We start from the raw sequence: 22,494 nt of genomic DNA on the forward strand, positions 1-22,494 counted from the left end.
ATAAAGTTTTGCAATTAGTTATATTCTTGGTGGATCTTCCACACCATTTATATATATTACATCTTGATACTGATGTTGATCTCGAGGATTAATGGGTAGTTAGTTTAAATATGGATGAGATTTGCAATAATCACCATCTGCCTTTCTTCATATCTGAAATGAATATATAATCATGAAATAACTATTGTGCAACTTGCTGTTTTTTTACTTTAAAGGATGCAACTTGCAAACTTGAAAATGGGTATTACTGCTTGAATACAACAGCTTAAAAACATAGGCATATCAAACTGGATTTCCTTTTTTGTTTTTATAATGTGATATATATTAGCTTTACAAGGTTAACCTACAAAGGAGGGTGGGTTTTGTATATCTGTCTACATAGTACATTCTCATTTGGGCACTGCCCCGACTTAAACAGAAACTGGCCAACATACTAATGCCTCTCTCAAACTGTAAGACATATACAGAAAACCAAGCATTCCTAATCAAACAACACTAACACACCGAGTTTCATGACTCTCTTTCTCTTAATCTCTGCCTCAGATGCCGTAGCTTGCCCCTGACTCTTACAGGCAATTCACCGGAAGCATCAATCTGATCATTGTTACAACTTAGTAATCGTTTCTGCTGTATTACGTCGTGACGCATTGGTTTAAACCGTGTCTGGAAAGCACGGTATGAGAAATATGGCAGCAGAGTGCAGACAACAACAAGAAGGGTGACCAGCCAATAAAGAGGACTGGGAGCACACTCTTCCACGAGCACTTTGTATGCTGTTGTGGATATACTAGGTGAGACAGAACCATACATGACTAAAAATATGTACCAGAAGGCCACACTGCCCCAGATGAACAAGTGCTGGATCCAAGTGAAGTAGTTGATGGAGATTGCCATTTGGCAGTTTACAGCCCACACTACGCAAGTGTACATTGTGACACCTAGGATTTCATAGTCAGCTACTTGACCATCTTTCTGAAACGGCTGTGGAATCATAGAATTGGTGGTGAAGAAGAAGATTATTATGGAGCTCAACAATCCATTAAACATCCAACCGAGTATGCGGGTCCAGCTGAAGAGGATGTTCTCCACTCCCTCTAGATACAAGGATGGGTACTGTGAACAGAACATGCATGAACAATAAATTAACTCTTCCAGCTCCAGGATGAGCTTCAAGGATTATGAACAAAAATATAACAAGTTTCAATATGGCAAGCAATGGAGTAAATTATACTAGCTTTTGGTTTCGAGAATAAAGACATTGTGCAACAACTTTCCATACTCAATCTAAAACATATGGTATTGGAATTGATACTTGCTGTTTCTCTTAATTGGAATTTACCATATGCCAAGCTATAGCAATAACATGCAGTGCATATCATGATTATGCAGTCAATTGCCACCTTAGAGCTATACTCTGTCAACAGTCAGTATATTTCACTGAATTTATTCTGTAAGTGAATTTATTCTGTTTCCCTTGTTTGTGTAAAAAATCTTTCAAATGAATTAATTGTATACCTTCAGGCATAGCCGTGCAGAAACATCCTGATCGAAGACACCAAGAGCAATTACGGGAAGTGATGTGAAGAAGACATTGTAGAATGACATGTACCAATCATTATAAGCAGGTAGACCAGAGAAAGAATTATGGGCCTCAAACCAAAACAGAGTAAACCCGAATGTTATGTTCTTGTAGAAGAAGTAGCATATCTGCATCAATCAAATAGAACAAAACACAGATCAACAGGGTATGAAATATCTGTTACATAAATCTCCAGACCCTACAATTTATACCACTAATATCGGCTAGTCAAGCTCATAGGATGGGAAATAAGAACCAGGAGAACTGTAAATCACTGCATGATGCATCACAGAGGAGATTTAAAAAGAAACAAGAAGTGTAGCTTTGCTGCCTAAACTTATTGAGGAAAAACACTTGTTTCTGTGGCAATTCTAAGAATATGTTTTACCATCATTGATATACGCCTGTAACACCAATGCCCGTGTACAAGCAAGAGACGCTCCAGAAAACGAAATTGAGCTATTGCAAAATCACTTGCCATCACTGCCTGCATTCAGAAATTAAAAGGAATCAGCAGCTGAGACTTAATCATCCATTATTCAACTTAAATGTTTGAGAGATGTCCGTCACCAAAATGTACACATTGTCAAAGACTAAAGAGTGTTATACAAACACATTGTCCTCAACAGTTTACTGATTATTGGTTACTTACATACTGTTATTCATTGTGGTTTTCAAAAAGATGCCAAATGCACTATTGGCAGACCAAATCACTAAACACTTGGACTTGGAAACAGAAATACAAGTTGGACAAAATATTTGGGTGGTATTAATCTTTACCAGGAAATATAAAACATGGGAATATGGTCAAGTAGAATACTAAGAAATTGTGTACTGAAGATGTTGAAGAAAAGCATAATATGTATGTGAAATAGAACCTCTCTGCAGCTCGAAAGGGGCTGAGAATGAAGGAATGTTGTGTTGATTATGATTGAACATCATGAAGATACTAACACAAATGAAAAGTAACTTCACCTGCATCCCTTCAACACCACTAATGCCAACTCCAATATCTGCCTCTTGAAGCATGCCAACATCATTCGCCCCATCACCAACAGCAAGTGTTGTTTTACCAGTCTCATTTTTTACCAGTCTTGTAACCTGCATAAATTTTATAGTACTATCAGATTATGTAGGTGTCAGCCACTGGCCATAGATATAAACATAGATGATTTGAATCAGTGTGCTCATGAGCACTTACAAGAGCTTTCTGTTTGGGTGTAGAGCGGCAGCATATAACTGAAGCACAATTAATTGCAAGCTCAAAAAATGACTTTTCCAGGTCCTTCTTAAGTGAATATTCCAAGGACTTTCCATCAATTATTAAGCCAAATGCTTTAGTGGAGCTGGAACCCTTTTTAGCTTCATTAATTTGCGAAAAACCTTCTTCAATTTGCTTCGTTATGCTTGCAAGACAGGCCTTAGAACAATCCACGTTTCAGAAATAATCCAAGAGGGTAAAAGAAAAAGAAAAGAAAGCAAAAACTATATCATGGATTTTTCGCTTTAGAATTCTATACCTTCTGAATTGCGTCTTTCTTCCCTTGTTTTTCCAAGACAATTATATCTGGCGAATCAAGACTGATGACAATCCGTTTCATATCTTGTCTAAGTAAACTGCAAGCATACCTGCAAACATACCTTGTCTAAGTAAACTGACGCATCCAGTAAAAAAGAAAAAAAGAAAAAAAATGGAACTAGTAATGTAGCACTAATATCATACCCTATGTTAACTGCAGTTTCCATCTTATCACCGGTCAATACCCATATCTTAATCCCAGCCTGAGCAAGCTTGCTGATACACTCAGGAACCTGCATTCCAGAGAACAATATTAGTATTGAATCAATTATCCAGGCAGGCAAACAAGCTTTTCTTGCATGAATAAGTAGGTTCTGTTTTTTTTTTGTTCTGATTTACACTTGCAATTTACATAAAAATCAAATAGATAATCTAAAAGAACTTTCAAACAAACCTACCAAAAAAAAAATGTGGAAAAAGTTATAGGAAAATGTCAAAATTCAATGCTCACCCCCTTTTGCAGTTTGTCCTCAACAGCTGTCACACCAAGTAGTATTAATTCCCTTTCAATCTTATCAGCAAGCTCATCCATTAATGCATCTCGGCCTTCAGTGAGAGAAGCTTTGGCCTTTAAAAACTTTTGTTCCCATGCTTTATATTCTTCTAGACCAAGCTCACGGTGTGCAACCACCAAGGTTCGTAAACCTGCTTCAGCATATTTGTGAATGTGCTCCTTAGTTTGATCCTCAAACTGCCGCCCATCTTTTGCCAGCCTTTCAAAAATTGCACTGGATATATACGAATAAATGAAAGTTAAGGAATGAAGTAACCCAACTTGCAACTTCAAATGGAGAACCTAAAGCAAGAGGAGTCAAGAGTCTAACCTGTCTGCACCTTTGCAAAGAAGCAATAATTTGTTTTCCGGACTCTTAACAATTACTGACATTCTTTTGCGAGAACTACTGAACTCTAAGACTTGAAGAAGCTCATATTCTCTGGGATAAAGAAATAAGTGGTCAATAAATTATATGAAGTGATCGTCATATATGCCTTTGCATGTATGCATGCATGTATTATGTAAATATAATTGTATACACACCCAGAAAGGCATCAGTAAGTAACAAAAATAAGTGGTCAATAGAGGGCCATGGATCTATTTATACAATCAGGATTAAAATATTCAAAGTGTAACAATTAGGTGCTCGTTTCTACTCCTTATTTAGCTTGGTCTTAGAGAATTTCTTCGAGTGTACAGAGAGAGAGAGAGAGAGACGTACACATAAGATGCCAGTATCTTAAGATATTCAAGGGTGCTGTCTCACTATGGTATTAAAATGCAACTTCCTTCGATTGGCAGAACAGAAGCATCATCTAACGAATATTTTGACTCAAAACAACATGTTTGCTTTCCCTGTGTTTAACTAAGTATTTCTTACATATTAAACTTTAAAGCCTCTGTTGTTTCATAAGAGAAGTGTTTATTTATTGCATGAACTTCAAAAGACCTGTTTCCTAAGGAATAATGCAGCAGAAAGAAAACTTGGACCAGATCTCAGAACTAAATTATAAAGCAGTTGTGCTAAGTTTTATCAAACTCTAATAAGGTGCCCAAATGAAAAACACAAATCAGCCACAGTACAGAAGGAGCTCACCTGTCAACCTTTTCTCCAGTCTCGTAATCTAACTCATGCAATGATATGCTCGTTTGTGTCCTTTCAAAAAACTCAAAGCCGAGCTCCCTGGCAGCTATGACAAAAGCTGCTTCATCTGGTGACTCAGCTTCATAGGATATTTCTCCTGATTCTTTATCCACAACAGGTATGGCTGTATGACAGATTGCTAAAACCCGAAGGAATTTCTGGATGGTATCTGAATGAGGTTCATTAACCCAGTGCCCATTCATGATGCGCTCGTCCCTGAAGTTGAAACCCTTAATTGACTTTCGAGAGCTATCAGTATCACCAGTACTATGCTCTACCACATCAGATGATATATGACCAGTTTCAGCCACTCCGTTCCTTCTGTTTGCCAGTGCCATTTCCACTTCTGTCATACCATGGCCATAAGCAGTGCCTGCTATCGAACATTTAATAAACTCCATGGAGTTGCATGTCAATGTACCAGTTTTGTCAGACAGTATCATATCAATCTGGCCAAGTTCCTCATTCAGATTAGAGGTGCGTGCATGAGCTGGCCTATCTGTTTCCTCATAGTACATATCTTGATCTCGGTTAATGAAAATACTCTGTAATACCTTCACCATCTCAATTGAAACATATAAAGATATTGGTATCAGATATCCATACAACATAAGAGCTGTCAGAAAATGTAAAATAGCTGCACTTTCTGGCCTTTTGGGGTCATAATACACAGCGGAATCATCTGGACGAAGATACCACCTTCTCATCTTTCCACCGCTATAATCTTTTTTGGTATCAATTCCAAAAAAGACAGATCCAACAAAAGCTATCACAAATAGAGTACTGAAAAGGATGTAGATTATCTTATCCATTTTCCTCTCAATTTTACTTCTCTTTGAAGGAGGATCTGTAGCATTTTCCATGACTTTTGTGTCATGCCCAGTGAAAACAACAACTCCATAGACATATTCTGTATTTTTCAGCTTAGAGTCTCTTAGGAGCATCTGTTGCAAGGAAAGTGGGTATTCTCTGCCGTTATAGAACAAAGTCCCAACAAATGAATATAGATTTTCATTTGGGTCCTCACACTTGATCACTGCCCTAAAACTTTCCAAGGAATTTTCATCTTGAAGAGGGGATGTCGCCTCCAGTGCATGCTTCAATTTTAAATTTGTTTCTCCATCAAGGTTCATAGTTTCCACATAGCAAATGCCATCCTCATAGCTTGATGAAAGCAAAAGCAGATCAGCAGGAAAGTACTCATCCTTGTGCACCTTCACAAGATCACCAACTCTGAGTTTCTTCCATCTGGTTTCAATGAATGTATGATTCCTACCATACACTTTCACCTTTCGATTGTTTGCCTCCACATCCTGAAACCATTTCAAATATTAGCCAACTCTTTCACACAGAGCAAACAAATAAATGACATCAAAATATCAATTGGAAGGAATTTCCCAGTAATGTTGTTCTCTGCATTTGTACTGCATCTCGTGTGGATATAGAGGGCAAACACCAATCAGTACGGAAATGTATATACAAAAATTCTCTGTCAGTGCAAATTCTAAAGAAAAAAACATCTACAATAAAAAAAGGCTACATAATATATCTGGTAACTTTTCACTCTTTTAGACTCTGGACACTGTGAAAAAAGAATATATATATATATATATATATATAGAGAAAGAGAGCCTTGCAGTTGAAGATCATAATGCCAAGGTAACTAAACTCCAAATTTTTTGCAGAGTAACTAACTAAGCATGAGCTATAGTTGAAATAAACATTCAATCAATAGTACAAAATGACAAGGACACCTACATAACCCAAAAACAAAGAAAAGTTTTGTAACATTACCTGTTTTCTTCGCCTCCAATCTTCTATAGCTTCCTTAACCATAGTAGCTCCAATCACCACCAATAGCGGTATAAGAACACTAACAGCCTTAAAAGGCGCCAACGGACTGAACGAAACAAAAGCCACAACAAGAAAGTATATATTTGCCACCCTCCTAAACTGCTCAAACAAAGACTTTGGAATGAAATTAGCCGCCGTATACTTGGTAGTCGATACATAGTTCCCCCTGTACCTCAACTGCAGCCCCTCGGAATTATCAGGATCATTACAGTACACAACCCTCGAGTACCCCCTATCCCCAATTTTGGCATGAACATCTTCGAAAGAAGACCGAATACACGAAAACGAGTACAATTTACTGAAATGTATCGTCCTCCTTCTCCCTCTCGGCATTTTTCGCACACCTCAAACTCTCAAATCCAATCTCTAAAGTCCTAAACCAAACTCCCCTCAATTTCCCACCCACATTGCTCCTTAAATTTCCGCAAAACTCACCAACCAAACAAAAAAGTCACACCTACTTCTTCAAATCACAGAAAATTCCAGCCATCCCCGCACTCAACACAAACTACAACACGAAAATCAGTACCGAATCTGCAACAACATAGCAACAACATGAACTCAAAAACTCACAGCCTCAAATTCAAGCGAGGCTAATCAAATCGGAGAGATATTGAGAGCATAGTATAGGAGCTAAAGAGCAAAGCGAGGCCTGGAATATACGGAAACCCTAGCTGCGAGAAGTACCTTACTTCGGTTTCGAGGTTTCCAGAGATCTCTTTCTTGCCGCCTGAGCTGCTCAAAATGTAGAGAGAGAGAAAGAGAATGAGAGAGAGAGTGAGATAGGGACCTTTGTAGGAATAGGAGAGGAGTGGTTAGCTTTGCCGCTTTAATAAGCAAAAATAAAAAAAGAGGAGAGAGAGAATGGGGAAGCCGAAGAAGCGAAGCAGGTGATCATGTAGATTGTAGAGAGAGAGAGTGAGTGAGTCGTTCTGTAGAGTAAGAAAGACGACGTCAGTAAGAGACGAAGAGAAGGGTCGCAATCTTTGCCGCACACGTGGCGGATTTGCGCTGCTGTTACCTTAGTAGGGGGCTCTTTTGGTCTGAATTACCCTTCGATGTTACGGCCTAACCCTTTTTTTTTGCCTTCTTAATTAAAGAAATATGAAAAGAGCAATGTATTAACCTTTCAACTTTACTACTTGTGATTCTCTGTATGGATCCTAAAGGAAAGGTGGTCAAAATCAAATCTGTCTAATATGGTTTGCAACTTTGCAAGATTTGAAAATTGAATTCATGCATTAACGTTTTAAGTTTCAATTGAAATTTGAAACCCCGCAATCAGATCTACCTTTTATGAAATTATATTAAAATTCAATTGTTGATTCTGTTTTTTGAAAAAATTTAATAGCGATCGTCTATAATGTGTAAATAGCTTTCCATATTTGGTTTGAAAACTACCTTAAGAGAATATTTAGGTTAGACGATCATTTGTCTGCTTCTAACCCATACGATGACTGCTTGATTTGTCATAATCCTTTAATCACATCTTAGCAAAATTGATAGCTTGCTAAAAGTTTAAATTGCGTTCAATGTTCGGTACTTGTTTTCATTTCTTCTTATGAATTGAACAATTTCAACGAAATTATTGTACACTCAATCAGTAGGTGAGTCAAACTACAATAAGGGCATTTTAGTCATGTATCAATCGTTCAACGTTCATTATTTCACCACCATTTCATTCCATTCATAACTGCCAAGCCTTTCACCTGCCCAGTACTGCTTTAAATTTAGAGCTCGAAACACGGGTTTTCCCCTACTTTGAATAGAAGAGTGTGCTTAGCACGATTTCCCATATCATTAAAAGCTGGTCAAGAAAGTAGAGGTTGCCCCCCACTTGTTTTTCTTCATAAGGAAGAAATTAATTATACGCCTAATTATAACGTAATCATCTATTAATTAGTTGGTTAAGCAGTCTTAATCAAGCTTAACCATGGCTGTGGAGATTGGAGAAATGTTAATATCACCTCCGGTTGACCCTAGTGGCTTTTTCTTGCTCCGGTAGACAAGAAAGAGTCACATGCAGTGGTCATGGGCCCTAAAATTTAGTACGTAGAAATCCATCAAAAGGTACACTGGCACTGTGCCACGTGCAGTGCGGGCCCCATTTCATGTCATTCTTGTCGGTCCACGCCCAATCCTTTGTAAGATAGCATACCACGTGGCGTGCGTGGCACGGGTAAAGCTGTGTCACCTCTTGTCCAAGCCCCACCCCAACATGACCGTGGAAAGAAATCGAAGTGCAAATTACTCCCATCCCACACGTTTTGTTGTCAATATATTCAACTCAGCCAGGCTCAAATGAATTCCCATCGAGGATGATGTGAGTTTGATTCATAATAAATATGAATGCAGTACGATTACACTACAGATGTTATAACAAATATTAGTATTCATCACTTTTGATTCTCTTGTCATTTCATGCGAGTGAGGCTTATCTTATTTGATTAGATTTTTCTTATCTTATTTGATTAGATTACTAAATTTAAAAGAACTACAAATGGCCAAATTAATTAATTATTTTTGTTCTTTTTGTGTTTAGGCCTTAGGGCCCTCCTATGTAACAAAAGAATATTCAACTTACAAGGAAAAAAAAAAAAGCTTCCTAAGAATTATTATTAAAGGCCCAAAAGGGCAGGAACATTTTTAAGCGGCCCAATTGTTCACAAAATAACTTCTTATTTTTATTATTTTTTCTTTTTATGACTACAAATTAGAATTGTCAAAACACCATGTCGTGTCATATTCGTATCGTATTAAATTTATTTTATATATTTATCATGGAACATGATAACAAACCTTTAAACAAATGTGTTAAACAAAAATGTTAAACGAAAAACTCTCTTAGGTTTGCTCCAGGAAACTCAGACTGCGTCTAGGTTTTCCCGATTTTCCTCTCGTCTGGCGGCGCTCGTCGGCGTTTTGCCATGCCGATTTGGGCTGCCGCCGGGCAGGTCTTGAAAGCTATTGCTGAATAGTCTCATGAATGGAGGTGGCTCGGGGTTTGGCGGAAGGGTCCGGGCGAGTCGGATTCTGTAGGGATGGTTGGAGCGCTTTCAAGACCTGCGGCAATGGTGGATCGATATGGCGGCGAGGCTTTTGCGGTCTAGAAGGATCGCTAAGGTGGCATGGATGTGGTGGATCTGTACCGATAGTGGGGGCAGCGTAGCTGGGCGGTTCTGGTCGGTCTCATGTGGGGTCGCAGCAGCTGGAGGTTTGACAGCGTGACCGGCAATGGGGTTGAGGATGGGGGCGACACTGGAGGTTGAGGATGGTGGAGGGCACGGGTCAACTTTCTATTGGGCCTTGAGTTGGGCTCATTCTCTTGGGACTGTTTTGTGGCATAATTTGGGCTGGGGTGTTTTTGCCCTAGGCCCATCTCTATGTTTTTTGTTTTTATCTAATTACGATAAATTCCTTGTATTTAGGAAGCTAAGCACCAATGTGCACTCTATGTAATCTCTAGCGCCTATGGGGTAGTACCAAAGGAGGGTCTCCGCTACCTCTACGTATTTGATTGTATAATGAGTAGGACTATATGTACGTACCACTTGTGGGTACTACCACTAGCTTCTTGTTTGTGTATGGTCTTAAATGACGGTGAAAGGGTATGTAACGACCTATTCTGACTTGTGATGAATATACTATTTCTTTAACTCAAAAAAAAAAAAACCTTTAAACTAATGTGTAGAGTATGCTAAAATTAATCACAAATCATTAAGTTTCGTGTTAACCGTTAAAACCCATTAAGATTCTTTAAAAAATAAATAAATCGTAACTTTCAAAAATCTATAATCTCAGAGTAACATAAGTAAATTCTATACAATCAGGGTACCTTGTTCTTTTTGAAAGTTGATAGTTGTGAAAATCTCTTTCTCAACTATGGTGAATTAGAGAGAAGCATTACGATTCCTAATATATATTAGACAAAGAAACTCAATTTTACAAGAATACTCTTATGTTAACGGTTTTTATCGTGCTAATGGATTAACACTAAATCAAACCATTAAAATACGTGATTTTATCATGATGACCTTATATAAAACTAGACCTATAAACCTCAAATTCAATCCTTATAATATCATTCATGTTCGCATCATGTTACAATGTGCAATTTTGCTAGGTCTACTACAGATAAAGAATTGAAACATTGAGAAAATATGAGTGAGTTTTTACTTCTTAGTGGTGTGACCATAAAACGTCAAACTCTTCAATCACATGACATCAATCACACGACAATAAAGTAATGTAGAAGTGTACCTTTTCAACTTCTTCACCATAATAGTTGAACTAGTTTAAACTTCAAACTTTAGAATATAAAGTCGTGAGTAGACAAAGAATAAATGGAGCTAAAAATTCATCGGGTAATTTTATTGTGAACCTCAATTTGATCCGAGGATGCTGTTAGACATGGGAAATCTTCGAAAGAAAGAGCATGCATGATCTGCCACAAGTTTCCATCTCGTTGGGGATCTAGTTCTGGTTAAAAACTCGTTGCTATCATTTTTTACTTTTACTTAATTTGTTTTTATTAGAAAATGAAATATCTAACGCTAACCTCCCCCACAATGGCGGAGCTAGGATTTAAAAATAGGGTGGGCTAAAAAAAATATTTTCTTAAAATTTTACTAATGCTTTTAAATTATTTTTTTCTTAAGTTTTACAAGTAATATGTTTTATTCTTTTCTTAAATTAAACCACATTATATATTAAATAATCAAATAGCTAACTGATCCAAAAAATCAACATTATAACGTGTAATAGAAATTCGATAACAAAAGTTTAAGACAAAATAACACATCTACTCAAATTGTACTCCGCGCCCTTGAATAGAAGCAAAAATATTTAATTATTGAATATGTATTATAATTTTCAACCGGCTCTTTTTCATACCTAATTTACACAAAAAAAAAACAAAAAAAACTTTTTATGTGACTATGTCTCTTAAAGCATAATAGAAAATAAAATAAAGGATGGTTCTCGTTGGACCTCCAAATTTGATATTTGGACCTCGCCTACTTATTAAACCTCAAATTCACTTTTTTGATTACTTAAAAAGCTAAGTATACCTCTTTAATTTTATCAAAATATCCTTGAACAATTAAAATTGTATTTTCAAAAATTTGTTGTTTTTTTTTATCTCTATCAATTCATCCATGAAGAATTTTGTGAGGGAGCTGCCTACATCTTTGATGTACTTTCAATCTTTCATTAGTGGAACTAGAAAGTGATTCTTGGAGATGCCAAAGAAGTAGACAATTACAAATATTTTTTGCTATTCTAGATCATAGTTTTTTTTGTTTGTTTTGCAATATGAATGGTTCTAGAAAAGACTTTGGTTCTCAAATAAATAAGTTGATTAAATCTAATTAAAATGAGTTGATCTTGAATCTTAGGTAGTACTATCTACACCAAAATATTCTAAATTTTAAGAAAATTTCAAATCAAATTGTTTTGAATCTACTTTTGTATTAAATGATAGGGCCATAGGAATTATTATTTCTACTTAATTGTTTTAGGTAAATTATAAAATTATGTAGGTAGTATAAGGAAATTCTGAAGAAGAAAAAATTATTTATTTGTTGAATGTTATATTAATGGTCGAGGTAAGAAGAGTACCTTTTTTTTTTCTTTTCCTTTTGATCTCTGTCTCTAGTTGTCTTTTCATATGAGTTGACAAAGTTTATTGATATTTGAAAAAAAAAAAATACGGGTCCAAATATCAAATTTGGAGGTAAAACAAGAACCACCCTAAAATAAAATCAAATACTTCAAGCAAAGAAATATGTTATGTATGACTAAAATAAGAAAAGAAATAACATATGGGCTAAGTTTAATAACATATCAGGCTAAGTTTAGAAATTTGAGGTGAGCTAATTTTTAATATTTAATATTTTAAACCATAATTAAGCTATAAATTTATGTTTTTTTCAAAATTTGGGGTGGGCTGTACCTCAACGGAGTCCGTGTGTAGCTATACCTTTGCTCCCCCAATCAAAAAAAAAAAAATGAAATTTGAATTTCAATGTATTTGAGATGAATAGCTTATTCCTTAAAAAAATCATAAAGACTTGCTTGGTCAATTAGCAGTCCAGTCTAAAGGGCCAACTTTTCTCATTAGCAGCCCATGCCCATTTGTTGGTTGACCTTAATTTACGCATCTCTCTCATATTACTGAATAATTAACTCTCTAATTGACTAAATGCTCTCCGATTCAGATAATCAATCCCGCTTCATAAATTGACAGCCGATATTTCGGCCCCAATTTTTGGTTAAAAAATAATTTATAATTTATTAAATTAAAAATTTATCCTCTATTACCAAGCAATAAGAGAGTAAGAGTGAGACGTGCCGTTTTCACTTAAATTTTTTCTCTTTATTTTAATTTTAGTCAAAAAAATTGAAAAGAGAAAAAAAAGGGAGAAAAAAAAAACGGCGAAAAGATTCGATCTGAAGACAGTTGGATATAGAGAGAAACAGATAGATAGAATAAGAGAGGCAATCGAGGGGACTTGAATCGACCAAAATTTGAGCTGAATCGCGACGACGTCGTTTTATAGCGCAGCAGCAGAGGGAGGGTTTCTTCCAAGTCTATTTCTTTCTGAATCTTTGTCACAACTCAGATTCACTTCCGGACCTTCTTCTTCGTCTCTTACCGAAACGAAACGAAACGAGGCTCTACTGGCGCCGCTGATCATCATCATCATTTTCACAGGTTCGTATTTGAAATTCGGTTTTCGATTTTGTTTCGAAACTTAATTTAGCAGCAATGAAAAAGTGCTTCGTATTTGCTTTGAATTGAAGTCGTCTGTGATTGCTTGATGTAATTTGAGGATCCGATACGACTAGGATTTTGAGTTTTGATTATTTAGGATGGTTTTTTGAATTGGAATGTGTAGTTTGGCTAGTGTGATAATGCAGAGTCACAATTCTAATCTCGATAGTAAGAATTGATGTTTTGATTGCGTAGAAGTATAAATAGAAGGAAGTGGCATCAGGAATCAAACAATATTTCTAGCAGGATGGTTTGTTTTCTGGAAGCAATGTTGATTAGACTCGTGCCGTCTGATAATGCTGATCGTCTAAGATCCAGAAAGTAAAATCCGGTCCCTAACTGTGGGATTAAAGATTCATTTTATTGAATTTTGTTGTTTCGATTAGTAGGCCGTTTAGAATATAACATATTAATGTGAAAAATGCGATTTTTGAATCATTACAGTTGTCGTTTTTGCTTTTTCTTCCTGCTTTACTATGGCTAAATACTACTTCTATAATTTTGTAGGTTTTCTTTGCTTGTTTTGTACTAAGACATCCATCATCATCATCATCATCAGGATGCACCTTATATGACAGACATTTCAGTTGGTATTGTGAGAGTTGCACACTGTTAGTCTGCACTTATTGCCAAATTTACCATATATAGCATTGCGAGCTTTCAGTGCTAAGTCTTCTAGAAGTGGTTGAGAGTGATACTTATTCTTTTGCTTAGGGTCGCGTGCCTGATTTAGTGGTATTAAGTAATTGTTAGCTTTTTCAAGGATCTTCATTGTTGAAAATTAGAGATGGTTTGTCAATGCTGTATATAGCTAGTGTTGGTTTACGGTTCCCATAAGTTGAAACTTCTGCTGAAAAAGAATACCGATGAACTTGCTGAATGTATCAACTATTTTGTGTTGAACGAAGGGAAAATGCTACCAAATTGGAAGATGCCCCATTCTAGTTTGATGCTAATCTCTTTGGGGCTCACTCTATTTGTCTTCTTTGAGAAATCCAGAAGTAAAGAGGGTCTAAACAGTGTGATATAAGAACAAATCATGGAGCAAGTATCAGAGAAAAGATTTCCTTTGGATGCAAGCGAGTATAAGTTATATGAAGAAGTGGGTGAAGGTGTTAGTGCTAGTGTGTACAGAGCACTCTGCGTACCGCTTAATGAGATAGTTGCTATCAAGGTTCTTGATCTGGAAAAATGCAATAATGACCTGGTATGTGGACTAATCTCTTTGTAATCCAAAGTTGTTTCTTTATTTTATTCTTTCAAATCCAACATATTGGTGATTTAGTGCTTATATTTGGCTCAACTTGTTCTCTTGGGTCCTCTGTCTTAACATATATGGACATTTATAGATAACATACTTTTTTCCACACATCCACTAAAGTTTGGCTGACTTGAGTAGTTATAGGAAACTTGTATGTAAAGAATTTGTCCCATTACAGTTTGCGCACAATTATGAGGCATTTATAACGAATTTACCTGAGAAGTGTTCTTTAAAATTTTTGAGTTAGGGATCACTCTTAGATGCATCGGACATTCTATAGTTGTAAGAACATGTCTGCATAATTGACTGGTTCCTTAGTGGAAACCATCAATGGGCTGATTAGAGTATAAATTTTATGATCGTCTACAACTGTTTGCCAAATTATGCAGGATGGTATCCGACGGGAGGTACATACAATGACTTTGATCAATCATCCAAATCTATTACGAGCACATTGTTCGTTCACAGCTGGCCACAGCCTTTGGGTTGTCATGCCATATATGGCTGGGGGGTCCTGCCTTCATATAATGAAGACTTCGTTTCCTGAAGGTTTTGAAGAGCCTGTTATTGCAACTCTATTGCATGAGGTCCTCAAAGCTCTTGTTTATCTTCATGCTCATGGCCATATCCATAGAGATGTGAAGGTCTGCTAATCTTATCATTTTATAGAAAAATTAGTGATGCTTGTTATAAGTTAGAAGTTCTCATTTATTGATTGTTTTCTGTATCATATATGTAACCCTGTCTCCCATTTTATTAAAAATCAATGAATAAAAAATACTACCTAAATGCATGAGAGATTTTCTTTTTATTGCCTTTGACAAGATTAATCGTATGATTGTATTACATTCTCTTTGAATCTTTGTCCAATACCTCATACATCGACAAACAGACCTATACGAGTGTGTCCGTGTATATGATAAGCTTTCATGAGTTTGCTTCATATGTCATAGCACAGCATTATGCATGTCTTTTCATGTTGAAGGATGTTATGCATTGAGTTTCTTATTGATGTTCTTAGCCCTCATTTGCAGGCTGGGAATATATTGATCGATTCTAATGGTGCAGTCAAGTTAGCTGACTTTGGTGTATCTGCATGCATGTTTGATACTGGAGATAGACAACGTTCCAGAAATACTTTTGTTGGAACTCCTTGCTGGTATATTTATGTTAACATCCTTAAACCTTATATATGTGTGCTAACATTTAAAATCATATTGCCACTGTTGATTCACTTGCGGCATTGAGGTTCTATATTTCTTCAAATACTCTCTTTTCTCTCAGGATGGCTCCTGAAGTTATGCAGCAATTGCATGGATACGACTTCAAGTGAGTGGGTTTTCTTATTATCTCTATTTTTTCCCTTGTTCTCTGCTGCTTCAACATAATGTATTGTTGGAGTGTCTTATGTAATACTTTTCCTTTTGCTCCTTGAACAGAGCAGACATCTGGTCATTTGGAATAACAGCACTCGAACTTGCCCATGGACATGCCCCATTTTCCAAGTACCCACCAATGAAAGTAAATCTCTAGAATTTCTGATTTCATGTGGGATCTTCCTACAAGAAGTTTTCACTGTTGCCCATGGACGTGCCCCATTCACACTCACTTTTGCCTTTTTATTGTAGGTTTTGCTGATGACTTTACAAAATGCACCGCCAGGCCTTGATTATGAAAGAGACAAAAGATTTTCTAAGGTTTGTGTTGGCCAGTTGAAACTCACATCTTCCATTCTGAAATTTAATTCCTGAAGTGCTACATTTTCCAGTCTTTCAAAGAGCTGGTAGCTGCTTGCTTAGTGAAGGATCCAAAGAAACGTCCCACTTCTGAAAAGCTTTTGAAGCACCATTTTTTCAAACATGCACGACCAGTTGATTATCTATCTCGTACCATCCTTGATGGCCTCTCTCCATTAGGAGATCGTTTTAGGATTCTGAAGGTCTGACTGCCACTCCCAGACTATCCTTTCCACTTGTAGATTCTGTTATGAATATGTGCCATAACTTAAGCTACATTTTTTCCTTGTTTTTTTTTTTATGTTATAGGCAAAAGAAGCTGATCTTCTTGTGCAGAATAAGGCTCTCTATGGGGATAAGGAACATTTGTCGCAGGTGAGAGTTGTTTAAAACATTACGTAAAACTAGGGGGAGTCAAATTTACACTCCCCATTTTACAATCCACACTCCATGTTTCCTTTTTTAGTAACTTATTTTTTTTCTTTTTGTAAGAATATCAACCAAAAAAGGAAGGAGTGGGTGTGGATTACAAATTAGGGAGTGTGAATTTCATTCTCCAAAACTAGTTATGCTAAGTACCTTGTGTATCTAGTTGTTTGGTTGTAACGGTTTACCGTGCTTTAGGCTTGACAGTTTCAACTTTCTTCTCCCATAGCACTTAATGGCGTTTTCGTCAAAGTTTTACCCTCAGTAATATGGTATTTAGTATGTCTAAATGGATAAATATTATTTGTAGCTTGTAAAGAAGTCAAAAAATGACTCCATCTTTTTCCGACATTTGTAAGTTGTCAAAAGAATGAGCCTTTTACGGGCCATTACCTTTTATCACCAAGAAGCTTAAGTCTAATGCTGTTAACTTATGGGTCTACATCCCTTCATATTAGGACCTGTGACTAAGTTTGTATCCCTCATGAACATTAAGTTGTTTTTGTGCACATTCTGGGTAATCAGATATCAAACCATCCTGAATATCAGTTATCTTATTTGCAGCAAGAGTATATCCGAGGAATCAGTGCCTGGAATTTCAACCTTGAAGATTTAAAAAATCAGGCTGCCCTTGTAAGTAATGTCAGGCTATGTCTAATCATCTTCTTCCTAGTTATGAAAATTAATTGCTTAGTGAATGGAATATTCATTTTACCATTATTATAGCTTTTTGTTTCACAATATAGTTGTCACTGAATAACCTGCAGATTCAGGATGATGGCACGCCACATGAAGGGAGTAAGGAGCAAAGTGACAGCTATGAAGATGTTAATTTTCCAACAGAGAGGTCGACGGTTGAAATGGCAAACCAGTCAAATGCTGCATCTAATCAGGAGGTACAGTAGCCTCGGTGAAAAATGATCTCTTTGTTGCTTTAGCTAATCTTTCTTATCTCTTAGATATTCTATTATGAAGTTCTGATTATTATCTCATGTGTTTGTCATCTACCTTTTAGGATGGCTTTGACGAGCTTCATGATTTGGACGGCTCACTTGCGTCATTTCCTATTAAACCTCTTCGAGCACTCAAGTATGACTTAAACTCCTCTAATCTCATATTATTAACTGATAATATTGTGGGCAGATCGTTTGTCAAGAATTCTCATTCTGCAACATATTGTTGTTGTCTGTCTAATTACTGTTATCATCTTAAGATGTTTGCTGCAAGTTACTGCATTTAATCCTTTTTAAGGAACATGCTACTTATTACTTTAGTCGGTCAGTGTGTTTCTTAGAGTAAAAACTTCTGTAGTTTAATTTTATTTGGGACTGTAATGGTCCCTTTTCATAAAACCTTTTATTTTGATGCATAAGTCGCTTAATGTCTTCTTGGCTGTTTGGATGCGACTTTTTATTCTTTTTATTTTGTAACATATACTCCAGAGTTATCATTCTTTTGTTGGAGCTTCTTTTACATAATGTATCAAGTTTTATATTTTATTTTTATTTTTTTACTTATGTAATAAATTACGTTTTCTGATGCAGAGGCTGTTTTGATGTTTGTGAGGAGGATGCGAGTGCGACTAGTCCTACAACCATTATTCAAGAAAATGGAAGAAGTGGGGGTGAGACTTCAGGGAAAAGTAGTTCTTTATCACGTCATGATATCCCTGAGCCTAAGAAGTTCATGAGTGGTTCATTACTCCCGGATAATGTGCTTTCTTCTAAAAAGGTTATTGGTGAAGGGGAGAGGTAAGCTTTCTTCAAGATAATAGTTTGGTTTTGTTACTTGCTTTTGCTATGATCTATAAAATGACTTTATGAATAGATGATAATGTTTTTTTTTTTTTTTTCCTCAACCCGAAAAACTAACCCCTACCCATGCATCAAGCATTGTTGCATACTATTCTATCTCTGACCAAATGAAAAGCTGCTAGTCTTAAAACACATTTTATCTAGTTTTTTTTTAGAATATTTTAAATTTTATTCAAAATTTGGTTCTACTTGCTGCAAGGAATTGAAAATTTTGAATTTATTTTGAAGGGATCATCTACAATCAAAACATCAACCTGAACGGAACTTTAGTGGTCCATTGTTGTATCGTCAAAAGAGAGATGCCAATAACCCTACATCTGGTATGCCTCTTGTAGTTTTCTGCTCACGCCATGTTTATCTCTATTTCTAATTACTGATTGTCCTCTCTTATGGTTTTTCTGCATATGTTTATCCAGCTGAGGATATGTCTGAAGGAGCAGTTGTGCAGCGTAAGGGGCGCTTCAAGGTCACTTCAGCAGACCTCAGTCCCAAGGTAAAATATTATTACTACACAGCTCAATTCATCTCATAGTTAACAGAAACAAAAGTACATTAATCTGATATCTGATTGCTATGCTTGTGCTATAGATACCACTTGTGGTTTTGTATCCTTAAGATCCTGCTTGTTGAAACTTATTTGCAAAATGTGATTAAATGTGGTTTTTGTAAGTTGTAATAGATGCACTTGTTATGCTTCAGTTTTTGAATGTGGTTGCATTTTATATAGTTATGCACACCATAAAAGCATTATTTATTAGATTGAGGCATCCCACTTGTTTCAGTTTTTAATACTTTTTATATCACTCTTTCCCAATTTCTGTTGGTCTTTTATGTCTACTCTGTGAATGTGGATTTTCTATATTAATTCCTCTCCAAATTTATAATATGCTCAAACTGCAGTAGACAATTATAATTTGTGTATTGACTTTTTTTTGGACACTTTACAAAATAGTAATGATGCAACTTAGTGGGATATCTTTTAGGTAATGGTTTTTTAACCATTGCACTGTCATCTCTGTTCCAGGGTTCTTCAAATAGCTTCTTTAGTCCTGTTTCTGGAGGTTCAAGTAGTCCACCATCCTCAAATGTTACAGCTGCCACTGTTCTCCCATCACTACAATGCATGCTGCTGCAAAACACCTCGCAAAGGGTACATGCCAGCTTTATGTCTCACCCTGATGTGCAAAAGATAATATCTAAAATCCTCATGTTTTTTCTTTTTTTCTTTTTTTCCTCAGGAGGAAATAGTAAAATTGATCAAATATGTTGAACAGACCTCCGGTAATGTTTCCAACTTTTCATGTAACACTTTTGGCATTTAACTGTGTTTAGCCATCTTTCTTGGGTTTAATACTTCTAGTTTTACACAGGTATGCAAGGAGAGATAACCGATGTAAGCACCAGTGACCTTTTGCAGGTAAAGTCCACCCCTCTTATGTATACAACGCAATTACTGACCTTTTTAAGTTGGGTTGAATATTCCCCTTTAAGCTGAGAACCTGTCTAATAAGCTTTATTACTCACCCAGTCACCAAATTCCTGTCTGACACGGGATTGTGACATTCTTCCTAACTCGACCATCTGATGGTCTTGCTGTAGCTGGTCCCACCTCCAGGTGGGTCCCTGCCTGCATGCTCATCCACCTTCCAATAGAGGACTCACAATTACTGAGAGTCCACCATCCACCGCATTTCCATTCACTGTGGGACTATGCTTCATATGCACTGTGGTATATGAAGTAATTCTGACGGGTTCCCCTTTGGTGCAATAGTGTAGATTACTCCATGTAGTAGCAGACCGATCAACCGCTGGTCAACCATTGCATGGAACTACTTTACCACTTTATGGGTCCACATTTATGCATCGCTTCATCAATGTACCATAGAATTTCCCCGTTCTAAACTCATCTTGGTTGTAGAAGTTACTTAATATTGTTCCTTGTTAATAATTAGAGTTGTAGCTTGTAGAAGAAGTTACTTTACAGACTGAAGCTAGTAGGGTTTTTCACTATTGGAGCTACGTGATTCTTGATTATAAAGTTGCTTTTAAGCTTTTATCTCATGTTCATTGTGCCAAATGTTGCATTTTTGTGAGCCTTTATTATTGTTGATGCCAGCTTGCACTAGGTTTTGACAATGCTATATATGTTATGGATGCAGATACCTCCTGCTTCCTGTAGGGAGAGAGAGTTGCAATCTCTGGTGATTAATCTGCAACAGAGGTATGAAAATAATCAAATTCTTCTTGATGATCTAAGTTGATCTTCTTGTTGACATTCTACTTACACCGTCTTCTTTGTTAGTGTTGGGAATCTTGTTGAACAATTACAAAGACAGAAGATGAAAAATGCCCAGGTTTGTGTATTCAACTCGAATGTTTTTTTTTCCTCCATTCAAATATAAGTCAAAGGCATTGTCCTAACTTCTTTTTCTGGTTGCAGTTAGAAAGACAATTGAATGCCTTGGCCAACAAAGACAAGATATGAGAAACAGAAGTGAAGTGTGATGGGGATGTCGTGTCATGTCATGTGCAAAGTCCACAGCTGCCACCCAAACAGTTTCGGCTAACAGATGGAAACTTTTACAGAAAGAAAATGGAGCGTGATGGCGCTGTTGTGGCCATTGGCGGGATGATTTCTTTGGTGCCAGTGATGTTACATGGAGTCTGCAAGATTCTTCTGAATTATAGGAGCAATTTTTATTATTTGTTTTTTGGTGGGTTGTATTCTAGTGTAACATATGTGTGAATGTGTGTTAGTGCAGTTATTCAAATTTTGAGAATCCTATTTCCTGAATCTCATTGTGTAACATAATTTATTGACCCGATCTTGTAAATTATTTTGCATTTCAGTTCTCTTTCCTTTCTCTGCACACAACTCTGAAACAATAATTTTGAATGGTGAACTATCTGATAGATTTGGTGCTGGCAGAGGAGTAAGACAAGGGGATCCCCTTTCCCCTTATATCTTTGTTCTATGTATGGAAAAATTGTCCCATTTGATTCATTCTGCCGTTGAAGTTGGACAATGGAAGCCTATTAAGTCTTCACAATCTGGACCCTTGATCTCCCATTTATTCTTTGCTGATGATCTTATATTGTTTACTGAAGCTTCTACAAAACATGCCAAAGTTCTCAAGCAATGCATGGATATCTTTTGTGCTCTCAGGTCAAACTGTCAACTTTGAAAAGTCTAAGCCTGTTGCTCTCCTAACACCAGGAAAAGGCTAGCTAAGGAGATCAGTGCTATATGTGGCTCCCCTTTGACAAGGGATCTTGGTAAATACTTACGTATGCCTTTAATTCACTCTAGGGTTACTAAAAATACATATTCTGATCTTCTTGATAAGGTCCAAAATAAGCTCGCAGGCTGGAAATGTAAAACCTTGAGCGTGGCAGGTAGGTTGACTATGATTCAAGCTGTTACATCATCCATCCCTACTTATTCGATGCAAACTGCGAAACTACCTATCTCTATTTGTGAGAATCTTGACAAGACGAATAGAAATTTCCTTTGGGGTGATTGTGATGACAAAAGGAGTGTCCATCTTGTAAATTGGGATACCATTTGTAAACCTAAAATGGCTGGTGGTTTGGGAATTAAAAAATCTGTGGAAATGAACCAGGCTATGCTTGCTAGGATTGGTTGGCGGATTATTCAAAATGATAATGGTTTATGGTGCAAAATCTTCTCAGAAAAATATTTGAAGGGGAATTTCCTTGATCATGATTATACAATGCCATCTAGGTATTCTAGCACCTGGTCTAGTGTATGCTTTGGTGCTGCCTTATTAAAAAAAGGTCTTACTTGGAGAATTGGAAATGGGAATTCT

The 22,494-nt window shown here is 36.5% G+C and overlaps 2 protein-coding genes across 6 annotated transcripts; one reads left to right on the forward strand and one right to left on the reverse strand.

The window, feature by feature from the left end:
- Nucleotides 1-280: 280 nt before the first annotated feature.
- LOC133726577 (probable phospholipid-transporting ATPase 8) lies at nt 281-7,556 on the reverse strand. Of its 3 annotated transcripts, none has more exons than XM_062154150.1 (12): nt 7,345-7,556; nt 6,593-7,186; nt 4,751-6,111; nt 3,983-4,093; nt 3,610-3,886; nt 3,303-3,391; nt 3,100-3,208; nt 2,781-2,999; nt 2,555-2,680; nt 1,968-2,066; nt 1,516-1,707; nt 281-1,113 (listed from the first exon to the last, which is right to left on the reverse strand). In XM_062154150.1, the coding sequence occupies exons 2-12, from the start codon at nt 6,983-6,985 to the stop codon at nt 511-513; spliced, it is 3,579 nt and encodes a 1,192-aa protein (XP_062010134.1). In that variant the 5' UTR covers nt 6,986-7,186; nt 7,345-7,556; the 3' UTR covers nt 281-510. The 3 variants fall into 3 exon arrangements, with proteins under 3 accessions (XP_062010134.1, XP_062010132.1, XP_062010133.1); XM_062154148.1 differs by having other exon boundaries at nt 7,340-7,556; XM_062154149.1 differs by having other exon boundaries at nt 6,593-7,556.
- A 5,499-nt stretch (nt 7,557-13,055) lies between these two features.
- LOC133726578 (serine/threonine-protein kinase BLUS1) lies at nt 13,056-21,519 on the forward strand. Of its 3 annotated transcripts, none has more exons than XM_062154151.1 (21): nt 13,056-13,367; nt 13,935-14,634; nt 15,078-15,332; nt 15,723-15,847; nt 15,973-16,017; nt 16,128-16,209; nt 16,317-16,385; nt 16,457-16,627; nt 16,734-16,799; nt 17,415-17,483; nt 17,618-17,746; nt 17,866-17,939; nt 18,395-18,601; nt 18,893-18,984; nt 19,081-19,157; nt 19,689-19,814; nt 19,903-19,945; nt 20,035-20,081; nt 20,824-20,885; nt 20,967-21,018; nt 21,105-21,519. In XM_062154151.1, exons 2-21 carry the CDS (start codon nt 14,467-14,469, stop codon nt 21,147-21,149), a joined length of 2,004 nt encoding a protein of 667 aa, XP_062010135.1. In that variant the 5' UTR covers nt 13,056-13,367; nt 13,935-14,466; the 3' UTR covers nt 21,150-21,519. The 3 variants fall into 3 exon arrangements, with proteins under 3 accessions (XP_062010135.1, XP_062010137.1, XP_062010138.1); XM_062154153.1 differs by having other exon boundaries at nt 14,336-14,634; XM_062154154.1 differs by having other exon boundaries at nt 14,427-14,634.
- The last annotated feature ends 975 nt before the right edge of the window (nt 21,520-22,494 follow it).

The sequence above is a fragment of the Rosa rugosa genome, chromosome 1, assembly GCF_958449725.1.
Source record: "Rosa rugosa chromosome 1, drRosRugo1.1, whole genome shotgun sequence".
Classification (NCBI taxonomy): Eukaryota; Viridiplantae; Streptophyta; class Magnoliopsida; order Rosales; family Rosaceae; genus Rosa; species Rosa rugosa.

Bases quoted from the DNA above. Each gene is read 5' to 3' on its own strand.
- LOC133726577 (XM_062154150.1), bottom strand. From the start codon at position 6,985: ATGCCGAGAGGGAGAAGGAGGACGATACATTTCAGTAAATTGTACTCG. The intron at 6,112-6,592 runs GTAATGTTACAA...AAATGGTTTCAG, and splicing joins ATTGGAGGCGAAGAAAACAG to GATGTGGAGGCAAACAATCG. The intron at 2,681-2,780 runs GTAAGTGCTCAT...AAATTTATGCAG, and splicing joins CACCCAAACAGAAAGCTCTT to GTTACAAGACTGGTAAAAAA.
- LOC133726578 (XM_062154151.1), top strand. From the start codon at position 14,467: ATGGAGCAAGTATCAGAGAAAAGATTTCCTTTGGATGCAAGCGAGTAT. The intron at 16,800-17,414 runs GTGAGAGTTGTT...TCTTATTTGCAG, and splicing joins ATAAGGAACATTTGTCGCAG to CAAGAGTATATCCGAGGAAT. The intron at 20,886-20,966 runs GTATGAAAATAA...CTTCTTTGTTAG, and splicing joins GTGATTAATCTGCAACAGAG to TGTTGGGAATCTTGTTGAAC.